Source organism: Melospiza melodia, chromosome 12 (assembly GCF_035770615.1).
Source record: "Melospiza melodia melodia isolate bMelMel2 chromosome 12, bMelMel2.pri, whole genome shotgun sequence".
NCBI lineage: Eukaryota > Metazoa > Chordata > Aves > Passeriformes > Passerellidae > Melospiza > Melospiza melodia.
The window spans coordinates 11,355,145-11,378,230 of NC_086205.1; the positions used below are offsets into that span (position 1 = coordinate 11,355,145).

Here is a 23,086-nt window from a genome sequence, read left to right on the forward strand (position 1 = left end):
TAATGAGGCAGCAGGTGAATGAAGGACATCTTATCTGCAGCTCTCCTCCCAGGGCAGGCTGGCTGCTGAGCTCTCCTCCCATGTGCCTCTCCACAGCCACAGCTGCAATTTGGACACATCCCTTGTCCTCACAGAACTCTGTGCCTTTTGGGAGCTCAGGGACAAGGCACCTGTACGCATGTGATGGTATTTAACCCAAGTTCTCAGCACTACCTTAGGAAACTGCTCTTTGACTCCAATCCTGGAACCATCTGCTGGCAAAAATATCACTTCACCCTGTGCTGGTGCCTGATTGTAAGAGATTAAAACAAATAGTTTAGCTGGCTGAAGATGACATGGTGTTACTCTGTTTGTTCCAGAAGCTTTGCTACTCTGTGCCTCTCAGAACAGACCTCTGCCATGGAGCTAATCTTTGTGCAAAATTAGCTGACTGGATTCACGGTGCTCCTGTGTAGAAAAAGTGATTAATCTATGGTGTCTATTCCAGGCTAAAGTTAATTTCTAAAAAACAAAATCTTAAAGTGAGAACAAGCTTTTGCTCTGCAAAGAAATCTAAAAGTGAAGTCCTGGTTCTCCATGGTCATTGGCCACTTCTGCAAGGTTTTCTTGGGTTGGATTAGGTCAGGTTAAGTGAAGCTTTTCTTGAGGGTCTTCTCAGACCTTGTGTGCTGGGGCAAAAGTGAGTGATAGGCTTCCCATTCCTCCTCCTCAGTCTCTCTGCAGAGCACCTTGGGTATTCAGCAGCCATGCAGGCCCTAGTAACACTCTGACTCATTTGCTTTTGGCAGAAAGTCAAAACTAAAAGAAGGTGGTGCTTGAGGGAGATGGGTGGGTGTGCGGGCAGGGTGACCATCTCATGCTGTGCTGTGGCACATCCTTCTACTCAAAACCAGTTTTAGTAACACTGTACCTTTGGAAATACGAAGTACAGTAATTTTCAGAGGAATCTGATATCAGTTTTGAAGCTGGAATCCCCTTTCTGAATTGCCTAAAATTTGCTTCCTCTGTTTCTTAATTTGCCTTTTCCTCCCTCTGTCCACAGACACTGATGCTACCTAATCCTTAAAACACCTTCCTCAGACATTTCCATGTGCAGGCTCTGTGTTGCACCCCACAAAATTGCAGTCTAATTCTCGTAAATTAAAATGCAATTAAATAAACCTGTTCTTCCACTGTAAAACAGGGAAGAAGGAAGCATTTTCCTTCTGTCCTTCCCCTGCCTGCCTCTCTTGCCCTGTTGTTTCCACATTGCACAAATTGGGCAGTTGGAATGTGGGAGGATGCTGAAGTGCACCCACCACATCTGTCAGGGCAGCTGCAAGAGCCCAGCCTGCCCAATCTCAGCCTGGCAAAGCGCGGCTCAGGGCATGAAGGAGGTGAGCTCATCAGGAGGAGAAGTGCAGCCCTATTTGTGCTGCTGTTGTGCAGCTTTCTTGGCAGAAAAGTGCTGCAGATGCACATCAGTGATTTGTAACAAAAGTGTCAGAGCTGGGCTCCTGGAGTTACTCCAGCAACTGGAATGACCACGAGAGGAACAGCTTTTTCCATAAAGAGTGGGCAAGGAAATAAATGCAGAGGTGTTACCCTCCATGCTGGAAAGGTGCCTTCAGGTGTGTGCTCAAAAGTCTGAAGATTATGGTGGAAGGTAAACCTCTTGGAATTCCTCAAAATTATACTGCAAGTAAAGGGGTGAAACATAATTCTGATGCCATGACACCACGGTGTGGAGGGAGGTCAGACAGCCTTGCCTTTTTAATAGCAACAAGAAAAAGCTCCTAAGTATATGAGTTGGTAGGTTTGAGGTTTGGCTAGATGATCTTTAAAGGTTCCCTTCCAACCTAAACTATGATTCTCTGAATGATGGATGTCAACATGGATTCTATGATTCTCTGAATCATGGATGTCAACTCTCCAGGCCTCTGCTAAGAAAGGAATATAGGAAGTTAAATGGCCTGTGAGTTTGAATGTCACCATGGACACCTTTTGATGGAAAGTGATGAGAGTCTCTTCAGAACATGTTTCAGAGCCACGTGGAAATCACCAGCTGGAAATGCAGGTGTGAGAGGCATGATGCCTGTGAGAGGAACTTAGAAGAAGGTGCAGGTAGGCTGGAGGACGAGAATTGAAGTCAAATAGTCTTGTTGAGCTGAAGATATGATTGAAAAATGACTTCTATTTAATAGGTGCAGGTACTTATTGAAGAAGTAGGTTTAGACTAACTGTAGAATGGAGCAATAGATGTGGTAGAGGTTTCATGGAGGAAAAAAGTTGTTTGAAATCACAGGTTTGACATGATTCAGTGGTGACAAACCTCTGAAATCTGCCACAAAATGAATGACATTGTGCAGGACTGTTCCTTCAGCATTGCTGAAGTGTCACATCTGATCTTTGGGCTCTGTAATTCAAGACAGGTACTGTGTCTGCAAAATGCCCAGTACCTCCTGTAAGAATTACCAGGTGTTTAGGGAGTGAAGGAGTTATTTTTTGAATGCTTATAACAACCTTCTTCTGTGCCAGCCTTCACAGGAAGGAAGCAATTTGTTCCTTGTCTGCAGTAGATAAGAAAATAGCCATAGGTTTCAATTTCAGCAAGAGTTTCAGGCTAGATGGCAGGAGAGCAAAGCTCTTGGACATGGCCTGGAGCAAGCAGTGGAGTTTCCAGCTCTGTTCAGTAAGGACAGGCTAGACACACTTGCACCAGAGTGGTGGGAGTGTAAGCCACCCATCCCTGGTGGACAAGCTGGACCAGCCTTGGTTTGGGCTGTCTGTCAGGAAATGTGAGGCTGTCCTTCCCAGTGGCTGCTGGCATGGTCCTCCACAAGCAATCTCAGCCTCCTGAGCAGCCACTCCCCTTTCTGTCTGAAAGAGACTTTGGTTTCTTTAAGACAGCTTTCTTTAAGGAAGACAACATAATCAATTTTTCCTTCCTTGATTCTTCCTATTAATTGCCTAAACAAATGCTCTGTCAACACTGCTCTTATGTTATTCCACTTTATATTTAAATGACTTGGCAGATTCTGTTACTTCTACAGGTGTTCCTTCAGCACAAGGAAGGAGGCTCATCATGTTACTTCTAGAGCAAGATACAAAAATAAAACCTGGAATTCAGTCTATCTCCCAACTACTAAGCAGAGTGGAAGGAAAACAATATGAAGATTAAAAAATGGAATCTTCCCACATTAACTGCAGCGTCTTAACTGTGTTCTGGACCCATCCCAGCTTCAGATGTGTGCATCTGTCTCAGCTGACCATCCCTTACAGGCTGAAGGCAGACTTTGGATGAACACATACTGATGTGTGGTGACTGGATGGGCATTGTGCCCAGGGGGGCAGTGTTGGTGAGAGACCTGCATGTACCTTTCCCAGAGTCTGTCTGGGTGGGCTCAGCCTTTGCTCTGGCAAACCACAGCCCCTTTCAGCCTGGCTGCTTCCAGCCATCCCTGGCGCTGCTGCCTGTGCAGCACTGCTCTGCTCCTGTACCTTGCTGAGGATTTTATCCAATGGCCTTTTGGAATGAGTTAAGAAATTGCTGAAATGCTCCCAGGATCCTGCCTGAGTTTTAGGCTGCCTGCTGGTTCTTTACCTGAGCCCACTGAAAGTGCTGTGACTCTGTGGCTTGAAGGCTGAGCATTGTTCTGTTTCATGCAATGGTTATCTTGATTCTGCATCAGCTGATGGTTCCAGGCCACATCCCTGCTCACTAATCCAGGAGTTCCTGCTGCTGTCTTTGCTTGCACAACAGCTGGGAGCTGGATGTGTGCTCTGTGTGCTGCACAACAAGGACCCACTGCAACAGCAGAGCTGGACAAGATTTTATGACATTTAAGAAGGATTTTCTTGTGATTTCTGTTTGTCTCCATCCCCACATTTCTGAGGTTTTGGTTGGCTCTAGGTGTTCCTGCAACAACACCCTGTAAACCTGGACAGCTATTGAAAACTGGCTGCCTCGTGTTCTGCAGAGACTAAAAAATTTAATTCCTTGTTTTAAAGCATTTAAACAGAATGGGAAGCTGCACATATGTATGAGTTTGGTTAGGTGTATTTTTGATGCCCTGGGGCTCCTTGTGTGTACTTTGTGGGCTCTGTGTGCTGCTGTCCTGCCTGTGCTGTCTCCTGCCATCCCTGCAGTTCCTGCCACGGCTCTGTGCTGCTCCTCTGCTGGCTCCCTCACCCACCATGGGCGCTGTGCACCCAGCCAGGGGCCCATGGCCACACCAGGATCCCACTGGGGCACAGCCCCTGGCCCTGGCCACCCCTCCCTTCCTTCCTCATGGAGCAATGGAGCAGGGTTGGTTGGTGCTCCCAGGCAAGGGGAATGTGCTGCCCCTGGCTGCTTGTTGCATCTTCAGGAAACTCATTGTGTGTGACTGCAAGAGCTGAAGCTTTTGATAACCATGGGTTTTGCTTTTCCTTATTTTCCAAAATCTCATTACCAATATCTAATTTTTTGTTGTTGTTGTGACTTGATAGGTTCCTTTTTAACTTGCTACAGTTAATAAACATAAAGTGATGCAAAACTGTCTGCTTATGCAGAATATTCCAGTACAGAAGGCTTTTCCCACTGGTTTTACTCCAAACAGTAAACCCCCCCCCCCCTCCGTGGGGCTGATTTGTGTGACTTATACTGTCTTTGTGTACAGCAACATCTAGACTGGAATTTTTGATTTTTTTTTTTTCTTTTGTGCCTGATTTTTGGTGGCTTCTCTAAATTTAGAACCCTTTTTTTTACAGCATTAAAAAACCTTAAAGTGAAAAGTATGTAATGTGTTAATTAGGGACTTTGGGAGGGAAACTCCTAATCTTTTGCAAGGCAGTTCTGTTGGAAGGGGAGTAAGGGACTTCAAGAACTTCAATTAAACATGTACATCTTCTGAAAGATCCACAGTAATTGAGAGCTGAGAACAGAGTGTTGGTTAATGGGATCTCTGGGTCACACTCTGAGCCTTAGAAGTCTGATGCTGCACAGCTTGTCTCTAGAGACAGGGCAGGAAAAGCTGGGGCCTGTTTTGCTCTCTGACAAGAAATCTCCCACAGGAATTGCAAGGAATACTATCTTTGCACAGCTACTTTTTTTTCCCCCCAAAAAAATTTTTTTCTGGGAATGTACAAAAATACATTTTTACATTTATTATGTTAGTGGCTCAGCTGCTATTCCTTTGCTTCAGCTTTGAAGGCTAAACACTATATATATACATAGTTTCTAAAATGATGGATTCCTCCTATGCTGTGTCATTGTGTGTTGCTGTATCCCCAGAGCCACCAGGGTGTTGGTCTGTCCTGCTCTGCTGGCCCTGTGGGAATGTCTGGGGATGCTCCCCTGCTCCAGGGTGCTGTGGCAGCTCCTGGTGTGGGTGACCCACCCCTGTGCAGAGGCTGCAAACGTGGGATGAATGCAAGAGCCATTTCTGTGCCAACAGCTGGGTAGTTTATTTATGGAGACTCATACATCCAGGAGAGTTTCTTGTAGTCTGAGCACTTGAGGTTTTTCAAATCAGACATTCTACAGTTGGTGAGAAGGGTAATTTTTGTGAAATTACCTGTTTCTGTGTCTGTGAATGTTGAGGCTTATTACATCTTGCTTTGGAAATGCTCTAAAAATTCTGACTTTATGTACAGCCTTAATTGCTGCCCATTAAAACCTCTCTGATCCAGACTGAGCAGCAATGGAGATGGATGGAAGAATGATTTGCTGAAAGGGCTTCAGGCATTGTGGAAGGCATCAGGTCACTGCAGTACATTAAGAAAAGCTAATCTAAAGATAGGAGTTACTTAAAATTAGAGATTGAATAAATTTCTGGGAATGTTAGGAGATGTTAACACAAATAATGGATTTTTCTGCACTGGGGTTAGAACGAGAATAAAAAGGGAAGGCACTTGACAAAGCACTGCACTCTGCTTTCTGCAGAGGCAGTGGGTGTGGATGGTAAATGTGAGCTCACTGCAGTCTGGAGGTGCACGGAGGAGGTTTGCTGTACCTACAGTGCTTTGGGATCACAACAAGTGCAAACATCACTTTATTACCGTGCACTGCCAAGCACCAAGTGGAGCAATCCTGTGGCACTCTGAGTGCCTGACATGTGGCTGTGGCATCGTGTCACAGACAGGCTCTGTTTGTCCCCTGCCACACACAGGCTGTCACAACTGCTGGTGTAGACTTAAAAAAATAAGGTGTTAAAAATCCAACCAAATGTGTGTGATTTCTGATAGAAAAGGAGTGAAAGAAAAAAAAGGTTTTAAGAATCAGAATGGAATCATGTGGAATGACTTGGATCTGAAAATATTTTTTTAGCTCCACATTTCTTTTAGAACCTGATAAACTTACTTTCCCCCACAAAACAGTTACTGGAATCAAAAGGTTTTATCCCTCATCCCATGAGGTTGCAAGTATAAAAGCATTACCTTAGGGATGTGTCTGATCCTCTCTGAGCTAAAGCACACATAATTCCCAATACCTTGGGGATTAATGCTTGAGTGAGGAGGTAGTGGTGCCGGCAGAGGGCTTTCTGTGGGGCCAGGTTAAGTGTCACCAAATACAGTTCCAGGATCTCAGACAGGAGCATTGGAGCTGCTAATTGCACTGGGGGTGTTCTCTAAGTGGCAGATGAGAGTTGAGACACTCAGACTGATTGCTCTGTCACACAGCCAGGCACAGCATCGAGCTCTTATCCTAAAGGGATGCCAGTAACTCATCTGTGGCCTCTGTGACTGAGAGATGGGGAAACACTCCTCTGACCCCGGCATTTCCAAAAATGGTGACTCATCTTTTCTGTTCATTGGTGCACAAATCAATTCAAGTTGTGGGATTTTTTATGGTACTTGAATGGATGCAAGTTCTTTCCATCTTGCTTTGGTCATCTCTGTGCAGTTTGCCTCATCTCTGCATTAAAAGCCGATGAAGAGACTGGAGCTTCTAATGGCTTTTGCAGTGAGTCACAAATGCACGTCTAGACTCCTTAGACAATTTTTGTTTTCTCACTAGCATGTAGGGTGAGAGTTTCTCTTTAGTAAACTAGTTACACAGCCAGCTCCAAGCATAAGTTTTCCTACTTGGTGAGTTTTACAAGCTTATGTCAAAGCTGTATCTTAACTTAGTGTGTCTGTGCTGAGACCCTCATGGTCCCTTCTCAGTTCTCATCTTTAGGAAGTTCTTTCATCTTGTATTTACACAGCCAATGTAGATATTTTTAATTTTGGGGGAGGATGGAGTGAGACTAGATTGGTTCCTTAGCTCCTCCCCTGAATCAAAACTCCTATTTGTCTGTCTGTCTGTCTGTCTGTCTATCTATCTATCTATCTATCTATCTAATTTCCTTATTTCCTGGACTGACAGGTGTACCTACAAAATGTGATTCACTTGCCTGTTGCTCCTGCTAAGAGTGTGAGCTTTCTTTGTGGTGCCCTAGTCCCAAATGGCAGCAGCAGCAGCAAACCATTTCTAGACATATTCAAGAAGTGGCCAAATCATGGCCTAAGCAATGTGGGCTGTTGTGTGGCTTCCCAGCTCTGCAGGGCTGGGTGTCACCTTTTGGAAGAGAGAAACATGTTAGGTGGGGTACATCTAATGAAATAATCTAGCTACCAAATCCAGACACCGAATGAAATTTCATGCAGAATAAAATGAATAAATGAAGCGCTAAAGTGTTGCTGTTTGCAATGTATCTACTGGTATGCTTAAAAAGACAACCTTGTGGCTGTTTACTTAAAATGTTGGAGTGGAAATCTGCTGGTGGCAGGTGCAGCTCTTTTCCCTGCCCACTCAGAGCCTTGTGCTGCCCTGGCCCTGCTCTGCAGCTGTGCTTGCTGAGCCCAGGCCCAGGCAGGAGCTGAATCTTCCAGCTGTGGCACCTCTGTGTGGGGTGATCCTGTGAGATCCCCCCCAGGACAGGGCTGGAGGCGCCTGGAAAAATTCAGTGTTGAGGGCTGCTGTCAGCAGCACCTGGCAGCAAATGGCAGGGACTACAATGAGGCAAATTTTAAATGAAGTAGTTCAGTAATTGCAGTTTAAGTTTTTCACCTCAAGATGCATTTCCAGTGAAAGCAGTGGTGGCTTTGTCTACTGATGTTGAAATTTCAAACTTAGCATGTCAATACCTTTTATGAAATACACCTGATTACCCTGGAGGGAAGGCTGATCCCATCTCTTGGAAGGCTTTGTCCTCGTGACTGCTGCCTTAGTCTGAATGGATTTCTGCTCTGCAGGAAATGTGGCTGTGCTATCACTACAGCTTTCATTCTAGTACCAAAGCTGAACTTCATTTCTTGACCCTTCTTATAGCAAACTGTTTGGTTTAAGGACTGGGAACTGTATAATATTTTAAGTGTTTGTTATATTTTTATACTTCACTAAAACAATAACATTCTCTCATTTCCAGGGTTGCACACAGAAGTATATTGTGAAGAACTACTTCTACTACTACTTGTTCAAGTTTTCAGCTGCTTTGGGTGAAGAGATTTTTTATATCACTTTCCTTCCATTTACCTACTGGAATATAGATCACTCTGTGTCTAGAAGAATGATAATTGTTTGGTCTGTAAGTATTTCTATGATCAATTTCAACTTTAATTCTGTATCCATAGCAATTTAATATTTAAGAACAAGAACAACCCTCCAAATGAACAAAATCCTTTCAAACCAAAGAAGCACCAACACTATTCATGTGCAGCTCATGTTTAGGAAGAAAAGGCATTGCAATAATGAGAGAGGAGGCGAGAGGCATCATCTGACTCAGGGTTTCTTCATCTCTGCCACATCTTGGGCTGACTTTTTTTCAGCACAATCACTGACTGAGCTGCTTTTGATATAGTTTGCACAGAATAGCTGGGGAAACACTTCCTTCCCAGTGCATCATAGTATTTCAGGGATTGTTTTTCATCACTTCAGGAAATCTTTCTCTTATTCTCATTTTTTCTGTGTAATTTCATATGGTTCTGGCTTGGTTGAAGTTACTATAAACCTGGTAGTAAAGGGATATGCAGGCTGCAGTGGAATAAGATGGGTGTTTCTGCAGTCACTTGACGGGGGAAAGATCAGATGGTCTGTTGAAGTCTAAGGCTTGAAAGCATTGATTTTTATTAATAGAGAGCATTCACAATTTAACTGACTTCAGCATTGCTTCAGCATGGGTTTGGGGTATCCAGAATAATGCATTTCCATTGTAGCACTGAAAACCAGGAGATAACCAGGTACTTCAGGCCAGGACTGGCTGTTTTGTCACTGCCATTGCTCATCTTGGTATTGATCAGATAGTGCTGCCCAAATAAAACCATTTTAGAACAGAGAAGGGAGGTAGGGAGCACCTCTGCTAGGTGCAAGAGCCTGAAGGTTTTACTATCAATCTACACTGACTTAAGAAACTGAATCTTGGTAAAAACTTAAATATGATATCCAAGTTTATCTATTTACAGTGAAGCTTCTCCGTGATCCAGTCAGTTCTGGTTAATAACATTTTGTCTTTTGACCAAATAATATCATAAGAAATAGTAAAAACAACTTGAATTGAGTCATACACTTCAAATACACCTGGTCTTGGACAGAATACATCAGTTGCTCTGTGCCAATAACTTTAGTCAGTACATTTTATAAAGAGAACATGAAAAATAACTTGCAGATGAAATTTAGAAGTAGGTGGACACAGTATAACTAGAGCTGGGTTTTGGCCAGGAGTACACCTACAGCTTCTGGAAATGTGCTACAGAAGATGAAAATTGGTAGTCACTGCCTTCTAGGTTTGCATATTGCTCAAAAAATGAGCCTTTGGAGTACTTTACATGAATTTCTGTAGATTTGCTTTGTCTTTTCCTTGCAAGGAGTTCATCTGAGTATTGGCCAGACCTAGTCTGACTTAATTAGAGTATTCAAACATCTGATATTATGATAATTAATATTATTTTTCACTTACTGAGTTGTGGAGCTGCACTTTATACTGAAAAGGGGAAACTGTTTTAAATGCACGGGCTTGCAACAATCTGTATTTTTAAAAGATTAATTGTATGTAACTGTGAAATGGCTAAAAATGTCCTTGCAGGCCATGTGTCAATGCTGTGGCATGCTCAGCTGGGAGGGTCTCTGCAGGTGAGCAGGGAGTGGCACTCACAGTGCTGCTGCTGATCTAACAGTCATTAAATCATACAGTGGCTTGGCTTGGAAAGCACCTTAAAAATCACCTGTTTCCATCCCCCTGCTGTGGGCAGGGACACCTTCCACCAGACCAGGCTGCTCCAAGCCCTGTCCAGCCCGGCCCCAGATGTCTTGGTCATGGATGTGACATTTGTCTCAGCTGCAAGGGAAACACCAAGGTGTCAGTGGCACAGAGCTGTGCTTTTATCTAAATTGGAAGGTTTTTGTGATGGACTTTTGAAGAAATGCTTCTGAATGTATGATGATGTGTGGCTAAGAACTGTGCTAGATGACAGTAAAAATCCAGGCATCCTGACAGTCTCAGACAACAGCTGTGAGTGGAGGGCTGGGAAGAGCATGGAGGGATAATTGCAGGACCCAGGCATGTTCTGCAGAAGGCTCTTATCCATCTGGGGAAAGGGGCTGGTATCAAAGGAGAGCCCCAAGGGAAAGGCAGGAGTAGTTCTCCTCTAAAGGGGTTGCTGAGGATGAGGAGAGGTTGTTAGTGAAGCTCCTCAGCAGGGAGAGAGAGTGGACCAGCAATGGCTTTTTCAAGAGCCTGGGACAAAGCACGTGGATATGCTGGGGACATGGCTGGCAGGGATGATGGTGACACAGAGGGTGACACCGCTGGCCAGGATAAGTGGCTCTGGAGAATGAGGGTGCTGAGGGTGGTACTTTTGGGCTGTTTCCCACTTAAACTGTGAGTTTCTGCTGCAAGTGGGAAATGACAATGTTGGTCAGGATGAATCATGGGAGTTTCTTCCCTTAAAAATTAAAGCAGCATTAATGGTGTTTACAAAGACTTCCTGCCATCTTATCTGTAATAGTTTATGCAGAGCCAGTCACCCCCTTTTGAGAAAGATAATTTCAAATTGGAGCAGGGCCAGGGATGATTAAAGAACACACTATTTTCTGAGCAGAGACTGAAAGCTTAGATAAATCCCTAGCAAAATGAAGTTGGAGAGAGAATGGGGCTGGCTGCAAAAACCATGGGAAGGAAGGAGCTTCTTAAAATAAAACTACAGTCACAAGAAGAAACACGCATAAGGCAGTCATAAATAATTTCAGTTGAAGCCAAAGGTTGTGAAATAGCTCTAGAAGGGTGAAGGGCAGAAAGAAAAATTATAAAGAGTTTATTTCAGCAGCAACAGAGGAGTGGACTTGGAACCCAGAAATGTCTTCTGCAGCCCTGGGTCCCCAGAGCCAGCTGCCTGTGCTTTTCTGTTCAGGTGGATGGCTGTGGGAAATGCTGACTGGCTTTTTGTATCTAGATGCTTTGGCAGCCTAAAGCAGCATGTTATGCTTCCATGGGACCTTGCCCCTGAGGATTCAGGGTATATATGCAGGCTTTGGCTTTACCTTTGTGAACAGATGGAGGAAATAACTGCATGAAACCTCTGAGCAAGGTGCTGAGTCAGTAATGGAGGTCCCCTGGTGTCTGCTTCTCTTCTCCAGCAATTTGAAGTAAACACTCTTGAAACTGCACAGGCAAGGCTTTGATGCCTGTGACTCTTGCAATTTCAGCCAGGAAGTGCAGAGATGAGAAACAGCTTCACACAGTCCCCAAATGTACTTTAAATTTACTGCACATCTCAGCTCAAGAGGTGAAAGCTCACTTTATTTCTGTTTGTTTGCTTTTTACTTTTTGTACTGCTTCAAGTTTGAAATCTTTATTTTGGTGTGGAATTTCAAGGGCAGAGACCTGAAAAAAATACTTAGTGTTTCAGTTTGCTCTTCAGCATGCCTGGAAATCTCTTTTTCTGTGTTTTTTCCTCAGGCCACACCCCTTCATAGCCTATAAAACTTTAATTTATGCAATGTAAATATGAGCTGGCCAGCAAGGACTTTGTTGGGGCAGGTGTGGGAGCTTTTGGCATGTGACAGTGATAAGTGCTGACTCAGGGCTAGGTGGCACCTCTGAAGGGAGTCAGGGTTTGGGTGTCTGGTGATGCCAGGCTGTGTGTGCCCCTCGGGGCTCCCTGAGCAGCACTGGGTGGGACATCTGCAGCAATCTGAGCAGGCTCTGGGTCTGAATCCATCGCAGCTCAGCTTTCCATCTTGCTTTTCTGAGGAACAGTTTTCTGAAGGCTGTCAGCACTTGGTTACTCAGCAGGGATGAGCCCTGAACTCCCTCTCAGGGTAACCAGGAGTTTCCTAACCAGCAGGAGTTCACCTGCAATTGTGATGCTACTGATATTGCTGCGCAGTGATTGAAAACAGCCTTGGAAGCAAAGTCTGGGTTTAACAATTCTTATGTTTGTTAGTTTTAATGCCTTTGCAACACTTCACTGAAACAAGCCTGGAGCTGCTGACAAACACAGTCACTTGAAAGCCAAGCTCTAAATATTGCACAGCACAAGAACACGTAAAACTGTATTTAGGCACATGAATAACTGCATGTCAGCATGCAAAAATAAATGGTGTGTGCAAGTTGATAAAGCGTTGATTGAAAGGGAATTTTGCAAGAGCTGGCAGCTGTACTCCACCCTTGAAGAAAAAGTGCCAATAAGGCTTTCATAACTGAGACAAGCTCTGAATCATTTAAGGTGAAGTTTCAACTGGAAACCTTTTGTATTTCAATAGAACTTCTAGGTGTAACAGTTTACAGCTTTAGATGTCAGATAACAAACCAGATCAATGTGACAGTACTTTTCCCTGCTGCCAGGAGCCTGGACCCAAATTTCCCTCTCTAAGCCTATTATAAAACAGTCAACTACCTTATAGATTTTGTCTAAAGGCTTCTTTTAAAGACAGAATGAATGTGTGAGGGTGTTGGCTGGTTGTGCTTCTGGAGGCTCAAGGTTCTACTAATCTGGTTCTGGTTTTGTGTTTCTGGAGCCTGAATTAAGACAAAGTCCTCCTTCTTTTTATATATATAGATAGAGAACTTTTTTGGAAGCTGCCCATGCTGTGTCTTCCCTGTCCCCCTGCCTCCTGCTGCCCTGTGCTGTGAATGCTGTGTTGCTTGGTGGGCTGGAGACCTGCCTGTTGCCATCATGGCTGGGACAGCCCAAGGGTTTGAGCATCCCACCAGCTGAATGTGACCTTGGGCCCTGGCCAAACCCTTGGGAAACGCAAAGCTCCTGTGCAGCCAACACAAGGGTGATGTATTTTCTGGGAAGCAACAACCACACTGGAAATGGCAGGTGCTGGAGCTCCAGGAGAGCCAGCTGCCCTCTACCAGGGTGTGTGGGGCTCCAGGAGAGCCAGCTGCCCTCTGCCAGGGTGTGTGGGGCTCCAGGAGAGCCAGCTGCCCTCTGCCAAGGTGTGTGGGGCTCCAGGAGAGCCAGCTGCCCTCTCTCAGGGTGTGTGGGGCTCCAGGAGAGCCAGCTGCCCTCTCTCAGGGTGTGTGGGTCTCCAGGAGAGCCAGCTGCCCTCTCTCAGGGTGTGTGTGCCTCAAGGAGGGTCCATCTCTGCTGCTGGGGTTGGCACATGGGGAGCAGCCTGGTGCTTCAGGAGGGGCTGGGGAGCAGGACACAGTCTGAGGGTGGCTTAGGGCCCCAAGCTGGTGCTGTCTGGGGCTCCTCTGCCCTGCAGGGCTTCCTCCAGCTGGGCTGCTGCCAGGGCAAGGGGCCAGCAGGGCTGCTCAGTGACTTCCATGGTGTGCTTTCCTGGAGCCAAGCCTTAGCTCTTGGCATTGACGGGGGGCAGGAGAACTACCTCCACAAGGACAGGCTTTTCCTTGCCCTGCTCCTCTTCCACTCTGCACCAAGTGATGCCTGAGGGACGCAGCCACAGCCAGAAACTGCTGCAGTGTTTATCTGGTCACTTCACTAGGGGGAGGCTGAGAACAGGACAGTGCAGGCTGGGTGCTTGGCTTAATTTCTGTATGAGAAATCAAAGTCACGCCTGCCTCAGCAACCACATGCAGTCTTTACTGCTGCTTGACTAATCTGCAAATGTTTATTAATAGTGCATCTTTCTCTTTTTTCTTCAATATGCTTGGTCACTCCTATCAGTGCACAGTGCTTGTGAAAGAAACCCAAAGTAACATCATTTTCAAACTGTAAATTTCCTTTCTGGGAAAATGACATATACTACTGCAGACCAGAGTTTCTATTTTGGAGCTAAACCAGCAGATTCAAAGTCAGGCTGCCACAGTGTGAGTCTCAGGGCAGAAATTGCCAATGCTATTTGACCATGGGTCTTCTCTAGAATTTTGTCTTGTCTTTTCAACAGATCAATAATGAAGATAAGGACAGCTGCCAAATCAGAAGCTGAAAACAAATATGATCTGGTTCCCCTCTGTTAGCTGAAATATTACAGAATAAAAAAAGAATTGCTCCTCCTGACCTTCACAGGCCAGTGGGAGGCTCAGGTGTGTCCATCCTGTGCAGGGGTTGTAGCAGGGCAGGGATGAAGGAGGATGTCACACACAGCCCACCTGCAGCACTGAGCATGTTTTCTCCATCCTGCCAGGGCTGGAGTCCGGGCAGTTGCCACAGGAATTTTCCACAGGGGAAATTGCACTCTGTGGCAGTGCTGCCACACCTCTGCACAGGGCTTAGTTGTGTCTGTCTGCACTGTGGTGGTAAATCTGCCTCCAGAGCTCCTGCTTCCTGTCATGGGAGTGATGCATGTGAGGAGTGAGGGGAAACCATTGCAAATGCCAGACAACACCTGCAGGTGAGAAAAAAAACCTCCTCTTACATGGTTGACTTACACACCAGAGGCATAGGAATGTCAGGGAAACAGGGCACTTCATGGCACTCAGATGCTCAAAAGGAGGAGAGCAGCCCCACACCCCAGAGGGATCTCCTGCAGATGTTAGAACAAATGAAGAGGTATCCACACCTGTGTGGATGCTAATGCCTCAAATTTGGTTCTGCAGCTGTTCACTAAAGCAAAATCTGTTAAAATACAAAGATAGGTTTGTCTTGTTTATCCTGATGCAAAGGTTCAGGTGAAGAAGTATTTTTGGAGATAGACCATATATATGACTCAGAGCAAATGAAGAGGAAGCTCTCAGAAAAAGACTACAGAGGCTGTCTTGCTGCTATAGCAACTGCCAATTGCCTTTGTGTAGTAAAATGTAATGCTCTTCACCCAAAGTGGCAATAAAGCCTTGCCTTTGCTTCACCTGAAGTCCTGGCTTGCTGTAAAGGGTTGCTATTGCCCTTAGCACAGGCCAGCCCAGCTGTAGTGGTAGGCAGCAGAGTCTGAGCAAGGTCTTGGGTTTAAGTTGCTTACGGTTTTGGGATTTTTTTTTGGTTATTTGCTTGTTTTTCTTGCTGCTTAAATTTTTTAAGGATTTAACCCGGTGGAGTTCAGAGCCATTTCCACTGCATTGGGAAAACATGGATGTGCATGAGAGAAGGGCAGGGGTGGGCACTGCCCACTGGGTCCCACTAGTGCCACTCCTGCACGGGGCTGTCTGCAGGGAGGACACCCACTGCCTGGGCCAGGCAACTCTACCAGGAGCTCTGTTTGCTTTGCTGTGCTGTGGGCAAAGAGCCTGGGCAGAGCTGTGCCCCTGCAAGCCTGCACAGAGCTGTGCCCCCCAGCCCCTGCAGCCCGTGGGGTGCAGGTGGCACAGCCCCACCTGTGCAGGGTGGCCTTTAGCAATGTGCACCTGCTGTTCATTCTCTCGGGCAGCTTGCCAGTTCAGCTGCTGGGGGGTGTTTCACCCTGCCCACAAGTGCCATAATTCAGGATAATGTGTGTAAAGTCATGTGCACGGTACCCAAATGAGCTAAAAGCAAAGGTCTGGTGCTTCAGAGATCAGTGCTTAGTGTGGGCATATTCTGGAGTCCCCTGCATGTTCTATGAAAGTCGTCTCACCTCTCCTTACTGCCTATACAATTTGTTTCCAAAAAGCAGAAGGGCCAGACTTTAATCCGGGATGCCAGGAAGGGAGGGTGTTGTGAGGATGCCTGATATTTTCACTTACCCATCCCACCTCCAACATTCAGTCTGTTTTTCACCATCACAGGAGTCCTAGCATAGCCTTCATTTTTGAGATGACTCATTTCCTTTTCTGCAATGCTCTTATGTTCTAGTGCTAACAATACTTCCACAAGTGGAAGTCATTATTATAGAGGAGTGCTGATAAACTGGCTCATCCTACCTTGCCTCTCAGATGGTATCACAAATGGCAGCCTCAATGTTTTATGTTCTGCCTGAGAGAGCAATTTTTCTTTCAACCTTGGAATTTAATTAACTTCCAAACATGTGCCTGCATCCATTTGGAAACTGAAGGCATTAACTAAATAAACCCACACAGTAGGTTTTTAAAAGATGTTTGTTCCTTGAGCCTTTGTTTACTGTGCACAGTGTGGGGCAGGGTATTCACTGCCTTGCCTGTGCTGTGTGTGTCCACAGGAGCAGCCAGGTGTGTCCCACCTGCTGATAATGAGGCAGTGATGTGATTCACATGATAAAGGGAGGGATAAAGGATGCAAAGGCACCAGCAGTCACTTTTCCAGGCCCTGGTGCTGGCTGTAAGTCTAGCACTCTCTGGCATGTCTGTACTGTAAAGAGAAGTGTGTGACTGGCTTTTTCCTGGTCCTGACTTGTGAATCCTGAATCCTGTCATCTTTCTTTTAATGTGAATTCATTCTTTAAATGGCTGATGAGAGAGAGAGGGATGCAGTGTGCCTGGTGACAAATGTGGCAGTGGGTGATTGTGTTGCTGTTCCAGCATATGGCCAACACCAGTAGCAAGGGAAGGATGTTATTTTAAGCCCCCTCCTTTGCTGGTGGAAGCATGAGAAGCAGAAGAGTGAGCTGTCTCACACAGCAACTGAGCTTTCATGGTAGTTAACCTGATTTTTGTACTAAAAAACAAAAAAAGAAAAAAGGTTTGCTTGGCTTTGTTTTAAAAAGTCTCCCCTGCCTATATGTGGCTACATTATGTAAAGGGAGGAGGGCTACAACAGAAAGCAAATACATCCTACAGGGACAGCCTGGTTAACTTTTCTCAGATGTCCTCACTGTGGATGCTGAGAGCCTACTGCCTTTGGGAAGAGGGTGCTGAGGAGCCAAGGATGCCCATGGCTGGATGGGCAGCACCTCTCAGGGATGCTGGACAGCATTGCCCCTTGCCTCTGCTTCCCTTGCTGACCTGAGAATGTGACATTTCCCCTAAAATTACTGTGGTGCTGTGCTTTAGAGTGAATTAATGCAGCCCTTGCTTAAACCTCTGGTGTTCCAAGCAGGGAATAGAAGCCTTTTACTGGGGAGTAAGGCAGGAGAACTGGTAGCTCATGTTGCCTGTCCAGTTTTCCCTCTGCTGCCTCTGTGAGGATGCTGAGGCTGTCATTTAATAACCACAGGGGTGCTGTGTCCCAGCAGGGCTCCTGCAGCTCTGGGTGACTGGGAGCTGCTGGGAATGGGGGAGCTGGGGCTGGACACAGCTGTGATTTGAAGGTGGGGTGGAAAAATTTCTCTTATGGCTGCTTTCTTTGCAGGAGAGGGGCTGTAAGGGATAGGGAGGAAACTTAAACTTCTCTGGCATGGGGTGGGAGCCAGCTGTCTGTCTCAGTGTCCTGTATTGCTGAATCTCATCAGCCAACCCTCCTTTTGGTCCCACTCCTGCTCAGGTTACCACAGAGTGCAGCAAAACCGCCACTTCCTTTGCTGGCTGAGCTAATGGAAACCCCTTTAATAATTCAGGGGATAAATTCTCCGCTTGGAGGGCTGGATTCTGCAGGAAAAAGCACAGAAATACAAGTGGTTCTTGGGTGGGCTGCATGGGGATTGCCTGTGCTGACTGACAGCCTGTGGCCTTTCCTGTCCCCAGATAGTGATGTACATAGGCCAGGTCTCCAAGGACATCCTGAAGTGGCCTCGGCCCCTGTCACCACCTGTGGTGAAGCTGGAGATGAGGACGAATGCAGAGTATGGGATGCCATCCACCCACGCCATGGCAGCTACAGCCATCTCCTTCTCCTTCTTCATTGCAACCATGAACCAGTACAAGGTAGGGGTACAAAAAGAAAAAAAACAGAAGAAGAAAAAGAAAATACATTAAGAAAAGAAAAGGCTTGTTGCAAATCCAAAGATGTTGCTACTTTCAGAGGAGTTCTGTATTTATTTTCACACATGTGTATTCTTCTCTGTGCTTACCTGTAGCTGGTCAATAATAGACACAAAAAGAAATGTGGTGGAAATGTCCTTTTTTGTGCATGGACTCCTCTCAGAGCTGCTGGCAGGCTGCACTGCCCTGCTGTAGTTTGGTGGGGTCACTGTTTTTGCATGTGGGGTGACCACGCAGGGAAGGTGCCTGGCAGCCAGCATTTTGTGTTCACCCCATGCCCATCGAGTCAGTGCTGCACACTGGGACATGCTGGCTCCCAGGGAAACCAAAGCAGCTCTGTGTCACATGGTTTCTGTATGAAAGGAAAAGCATTCCTGGAAATCCCCTGGCTCCAGCCTGTGTTAGACTAACAGCACACAACATGATTGGCAAGACGAGTAACACAACATGCTTGTCAGAGGAGTAACAGCAACTTCACTGCACTGTAGGAGCTGCAGGCTGCTTGGGGAACTCTCATCATTCTTCCTCATCATCTTCCTAAAATGTTTATTTCCTGGAAACTCGTTTCTACATGATGATTATTTTCATTCCATTTAATGAATCCAAGCCTGTGTTTCCTGTACTCTAGCAATAATAACTTCCTGGCTGCGTTGTATTTAAGAATGTTTCTCAGCTCTCTCAAAGGATAAACCCATGTGTGGTAACTGGTCAGGGCAGCTTGACAGTGACATGGGGACAAGGAGCCATAAGAGGGAATATTTGTCATAAATTAATATTGTCATATATTTGGAAGTCAGATCCATCCCATGTGTCAGGGCTGCCAAGATGACCTGGTCAGCATCACCTTCTCCTCAATCCACAAGTGACCAGAGGGACATGCAGCTCTTCACAGGCTGTCTTGTGCTTCCTGGAAACTGCCATGAAACTGTAAAGCTGCTGTCAAATAATTAAATGGTTTAATTGCCTCTATTAAGATGGAAAAATCTCCCAGTACATTATGCTGCTATCTTCTCAACATGCCCTAATAATCATCAATTACTGATCTGGACTAGCTTGAAGGCTGCCTGCTGAGGGAGGAGTCAAGTGGGTGCAAATGCTCCAAAGGCTTAGAGACATGAGGAAAAATAGTGTTTTATGAACTGGGAGTGACATCTGCAGCTGGGTCTGAGCTCTTTATTCAGCAGGCTGGAATATGCCAGAGGAAAGGGTCAGAAGAGAGCTGTTATGCTTAGAATTTCCACAGAGGCATTTTTGTGCTGACCTGCGGCCACCCTGGTCAGTCATGAGCCTCAGGCAGAAGGTAGAGACTTTGTGTCAAATTGGATGAATTAATTGCATTTATTTATATTTTGAATTGGTTTACTCTTTAAAGAAAAATCTCCCTTACGGACTGAAGGGAGTCCAGCAGCCCACTCAGTTTCAGGGTTTGAATGAGTGAATTAAGGGCTAATATGTTAAGCTTATTCTTTACCAAATGGAACTTTTAAAAATTTTTTAATGTTGATTTATTTAAATGTTTTTTTCCATGTTTTTAGGCTACTCAGAGAGGGTATTAGGCAAAACGAGGTTCATAAGAAGGTAATTGAACCTTTAAGTGTCACGGGGAAGAGTGGTCCTGACTGCTTTAATAGCTGGATTGTGGTTTCAGGCCAGACATTGATTCTCCCCACTCAGCCCGCTGCTCGAGGACTATTGATCACACTCCTGGTCACACTCTGCAGCTGTCACCGTCCCCTTGGCTGAGCTCCGGCTGCAGTGCTGCCTCAGCCATGCCTTGTACAACATGCCTTTTTCCTTAAGCTCTTTAACACTAACATGGCGTTTGCAGATAGGTATTGTAGAGAACGATTCTGCAAATACCATCTATACCCAGATGTCTCCCCAGTGAGACCAGACCTTGCAGAGGATGACGTGACCTTCCAGCAGTGTTGAGTGTTGGTTGAGGGGGACCTTGTCTCAGGTCACATTCATCTCCTGGGGAAAGCAGAGCTCAGGAGCCCCTTCCCAGCACAAGATCCTAATGTCAGTCCAGCTGCTTGGTTTAATGATGAATTTAATTATTTTTCCCATTTTCACAGTATCCATTCGAGCTCGGCCTCGCAGCAGCGTTTGTGTTCTCGACGTTGGTGTGCCTGAGCAGGCTCTACACAGGGATGCACACAGTCCTGGTAAGGATGTGCCTCCAGCTCTGCTTCCCTGCAGCTCCCCAGGCTGGTGGCCATGCCAGCACAGGGACAGGCAGCTGTGCCGCTGGGTTTGGGGCTGTGCACCGAGGGGAGCTGCGGGAATCCCTGCAATTGGAGTCCGCATGGGGTGATTCCAGCGCCTGGGCCGAGCAGGGTGAGCCCTGCCCGGCACCTCAATGGAGCTCTCCATTTCGAAAGTTTAATTGCGAGGAATGCTCTTGGGCAACCACGCTGCTCCTTAGCAAAGGCCTTTGTGCAATAGTATCGCTGTTTTCAGGGAGAATAGCCGGGGCTGGCTCAGCCTGGGAGTGCCGGCAGCAGGGATTGCAGCCCGGTGAGTCACGGGCCGAAGCGCGGCCAGCGAGCTGCCCTGAGGGCCGGCCAGGCCACGGCAGGGCTCCTGTCCGCGGGCAGGCACCCAGAAATGACAGGTTTCTTCTTTTCAGCTGGAAGGAAATGCTTCTCAAGGGACTGAGATGCACAAATAGTTTGGCTGAAAATAATTATAAAATAGCTGTGATTTTATATGACAGACTTGTTGGGCGCAGTTGCTTAGAGACATCAGTGCTGCTTTAGGAAGAACTAATTTCAGTGTGCCTGTGATAGCTGGTTCATTCCTGACCAGAGGAAACTTATTGATCTATTATACACAGTGGACAGATGGGCAGTCCAGCTTCCCAAATATGGATAAAAACTTCAGGCTATTTCCTCACAGGAGTTTGATATGTTGTTGGTTGTATATGCATAAATAATTGAATCTTTTTTACTAAGTAATAATTATATGTTTATAATGAGACTTGATGGCTGTAAGAAAGGAAGCCCTCATGAGATTAAGGTTAGCTATAAAATATAGCTTGACCTTCCCTTTCAGGCCCAGTGGATCAAAACAATATCTTACATGGAGGCTGCCGACACCCTTTCTGGGCTACTGACCTTAAGTCAATCAGTAAAAATTCTTTGCATACTTCTCTTGCTGGCCCATCATAATGAAAGACCCCTCTAAATTTAGATGGATTTTAGGGTAAAGAATAAAAAGTCCTTTGTGCTTTTGACATGACAGAAAAGGGCTGTAAAATAAAATTTTTAAAAAAGCTTCTTAGCTGAAGTGTGAGCAATGCTGCCTTCCAAAAGGGCAAATGTGCTTGGTTGGGGTCTTTATCCTGTGTGAGCCATGGTGGGGATGGGGCTGGGAAAGGCCCAGTGATCTCACACAGCCCCACTCTGCAGCAGCTTGTCACCTCAGGGAATGGCTCTGCTGTGCCACTCGAAGTGATGGCTCTTTGGGGAAGAAGTTCAGAGCTGTTTGTGTCCCTTGGTGGGACAGTTCCTGCCCTGAGCTGTCACATCACCAGGCTGAGGCACAGTAGTGCCAAGCCATCAGCTGAAAGAGCCTCTGGGGTTTTAACTGAGGCCTTGACAGAAAGGATGGAATAATGGATTAAGTGGTCCTAGCATTTTAGTGAAGCAAAGGAATGGGTAACAAATATCCATGGACTTGGTGTGACTGAATTTTTCCTGTTTGAGGAACCAGAGGAGGAGTGACAAGGGCAGTTGCACTGTGCTTTCCTGCAGCTCCAGTACAGAATCTCACCTTCTGTAGTCTCAGCTCTACAAATCTGTTTGTATTTTAGCACTGCTGGCCTTGCTTTTGAATGAGGAGTGGTATCAGAAAGAGCAGTGATGTCACTAGAAGAGATATTACCATTAAAGACCTCCTGGAGAGGCAGTCAGCTGGTATGGGAGCTATCTGCATCCTTCCAGCTGTGCCAGAATGAATACTATGCCCAGGAAAAAGGGAACAAACACCCCTGGCCTGGGCTGTTACCAGGAGAGCATCACCCAGCCAGAGGATGGGGTGGCAGCAGTGTACTCAGACTGCTGACAGGCAATTGAGTTACCACCACCCATCTCCAGCACCTCAACATCAGTGTCCCTGTGTGTGGAAAAGCAGGGGAAACGCAGGGTTCCTTTTTTTGTAGGTTTCAAATGATGGAGTCTGAGAACCTAGTAAAGAGGGGATCTGGAGTTACCTGCAAAAGGCAAAGTAAGAAAAAATAGTAAAAATTTGGACACACTTTGAAACAGTGAATCTGTAAGGTTTTAGAGGTTAATTTTGAGAAACAAGAAGCAACTGGAGATGATATGAGCCATTCCCTCCAAAGCCATAGCTGATGTGGGGAGAACCCCACTGGCACTGCAACTGCCCTGAGCTACAAGCACAATGACCTGTGCTGACTAGCATGGTCACTTTTTATAACCAAAAAACCCTGAAGGGTTTTCCCCCCCCCCCCCCCCAAGATATACCCATTTAGTGCTGATGCATTTATTTCTGATTACATTTCCCATAGGGGGAGGTGGGGGTGTGTGTTCTGAAGCTCCCCCCTGCCCCTGTGCTGGGCTGTATTTCAGGGTTTTTCATACGACCATTAATCCTGAAATGATCTTAGATATTTTAAACGTGAACACCCAGCATAGTCCCAGTACTTCACACACTGTGTAGCACAGTCCTTAGGAGTGGAGTTTAGGAGCAAGAGTGGTGTCTTACAGTAAATGAAACGTAAGGGGATGCAGGCAGTAAGGGACCCTATACCAGACAGAATAGGAAAATTGTTCTTTCTGCTCGGATTGGCAATAGCAGGGAAGCAGGGCAGATGTTCGGGGCTGTGTGGGAGCAGGGGTGAGCTGCATGCCAGCAGAGGGGCTTCAGGGGAGGTAGATGGAGCCTGGGGATGACTCGTCTGTGCCAAAGCAGCTGGAGCATCCCAGCAGGATGGATGAACCTCCCAGCAACCGCAGGCTTTA

At 46.1% G+C, this 23,086-nt stretch overlaps 1 protein-coding gene across 1 annotated transcript in view; it reads left to right on the top strand.

Annotated features, from left to right (window-relative positions):
* SGPP2 (sphingosine-1-phosphate phosphatase 2) overlaps positions 1 to 23,086 on the top strand; it is a 35,083-nt gene that overhangs the window by 5,997 nt on the left and 6,000 nt on the right. The window contains exons 2-4 of the mRNA XM_063166791.1: positions 8,373 to 8,531; positions 17,862 to 18,041; positions 20,177 to 20,266. Coding sequence (XP_063022861.1) covers positions 8,373 to 8,531; positions 17,862 to 18,041; positions 20,177 to 20,266 — 429 coding nt within the window. The remainder of the gene's footprint in view (positions 1 to 8,372; positions 8,532 to 17,861; positions 18,042 to 20,176; positions 20,267 to 23,086) is intronic.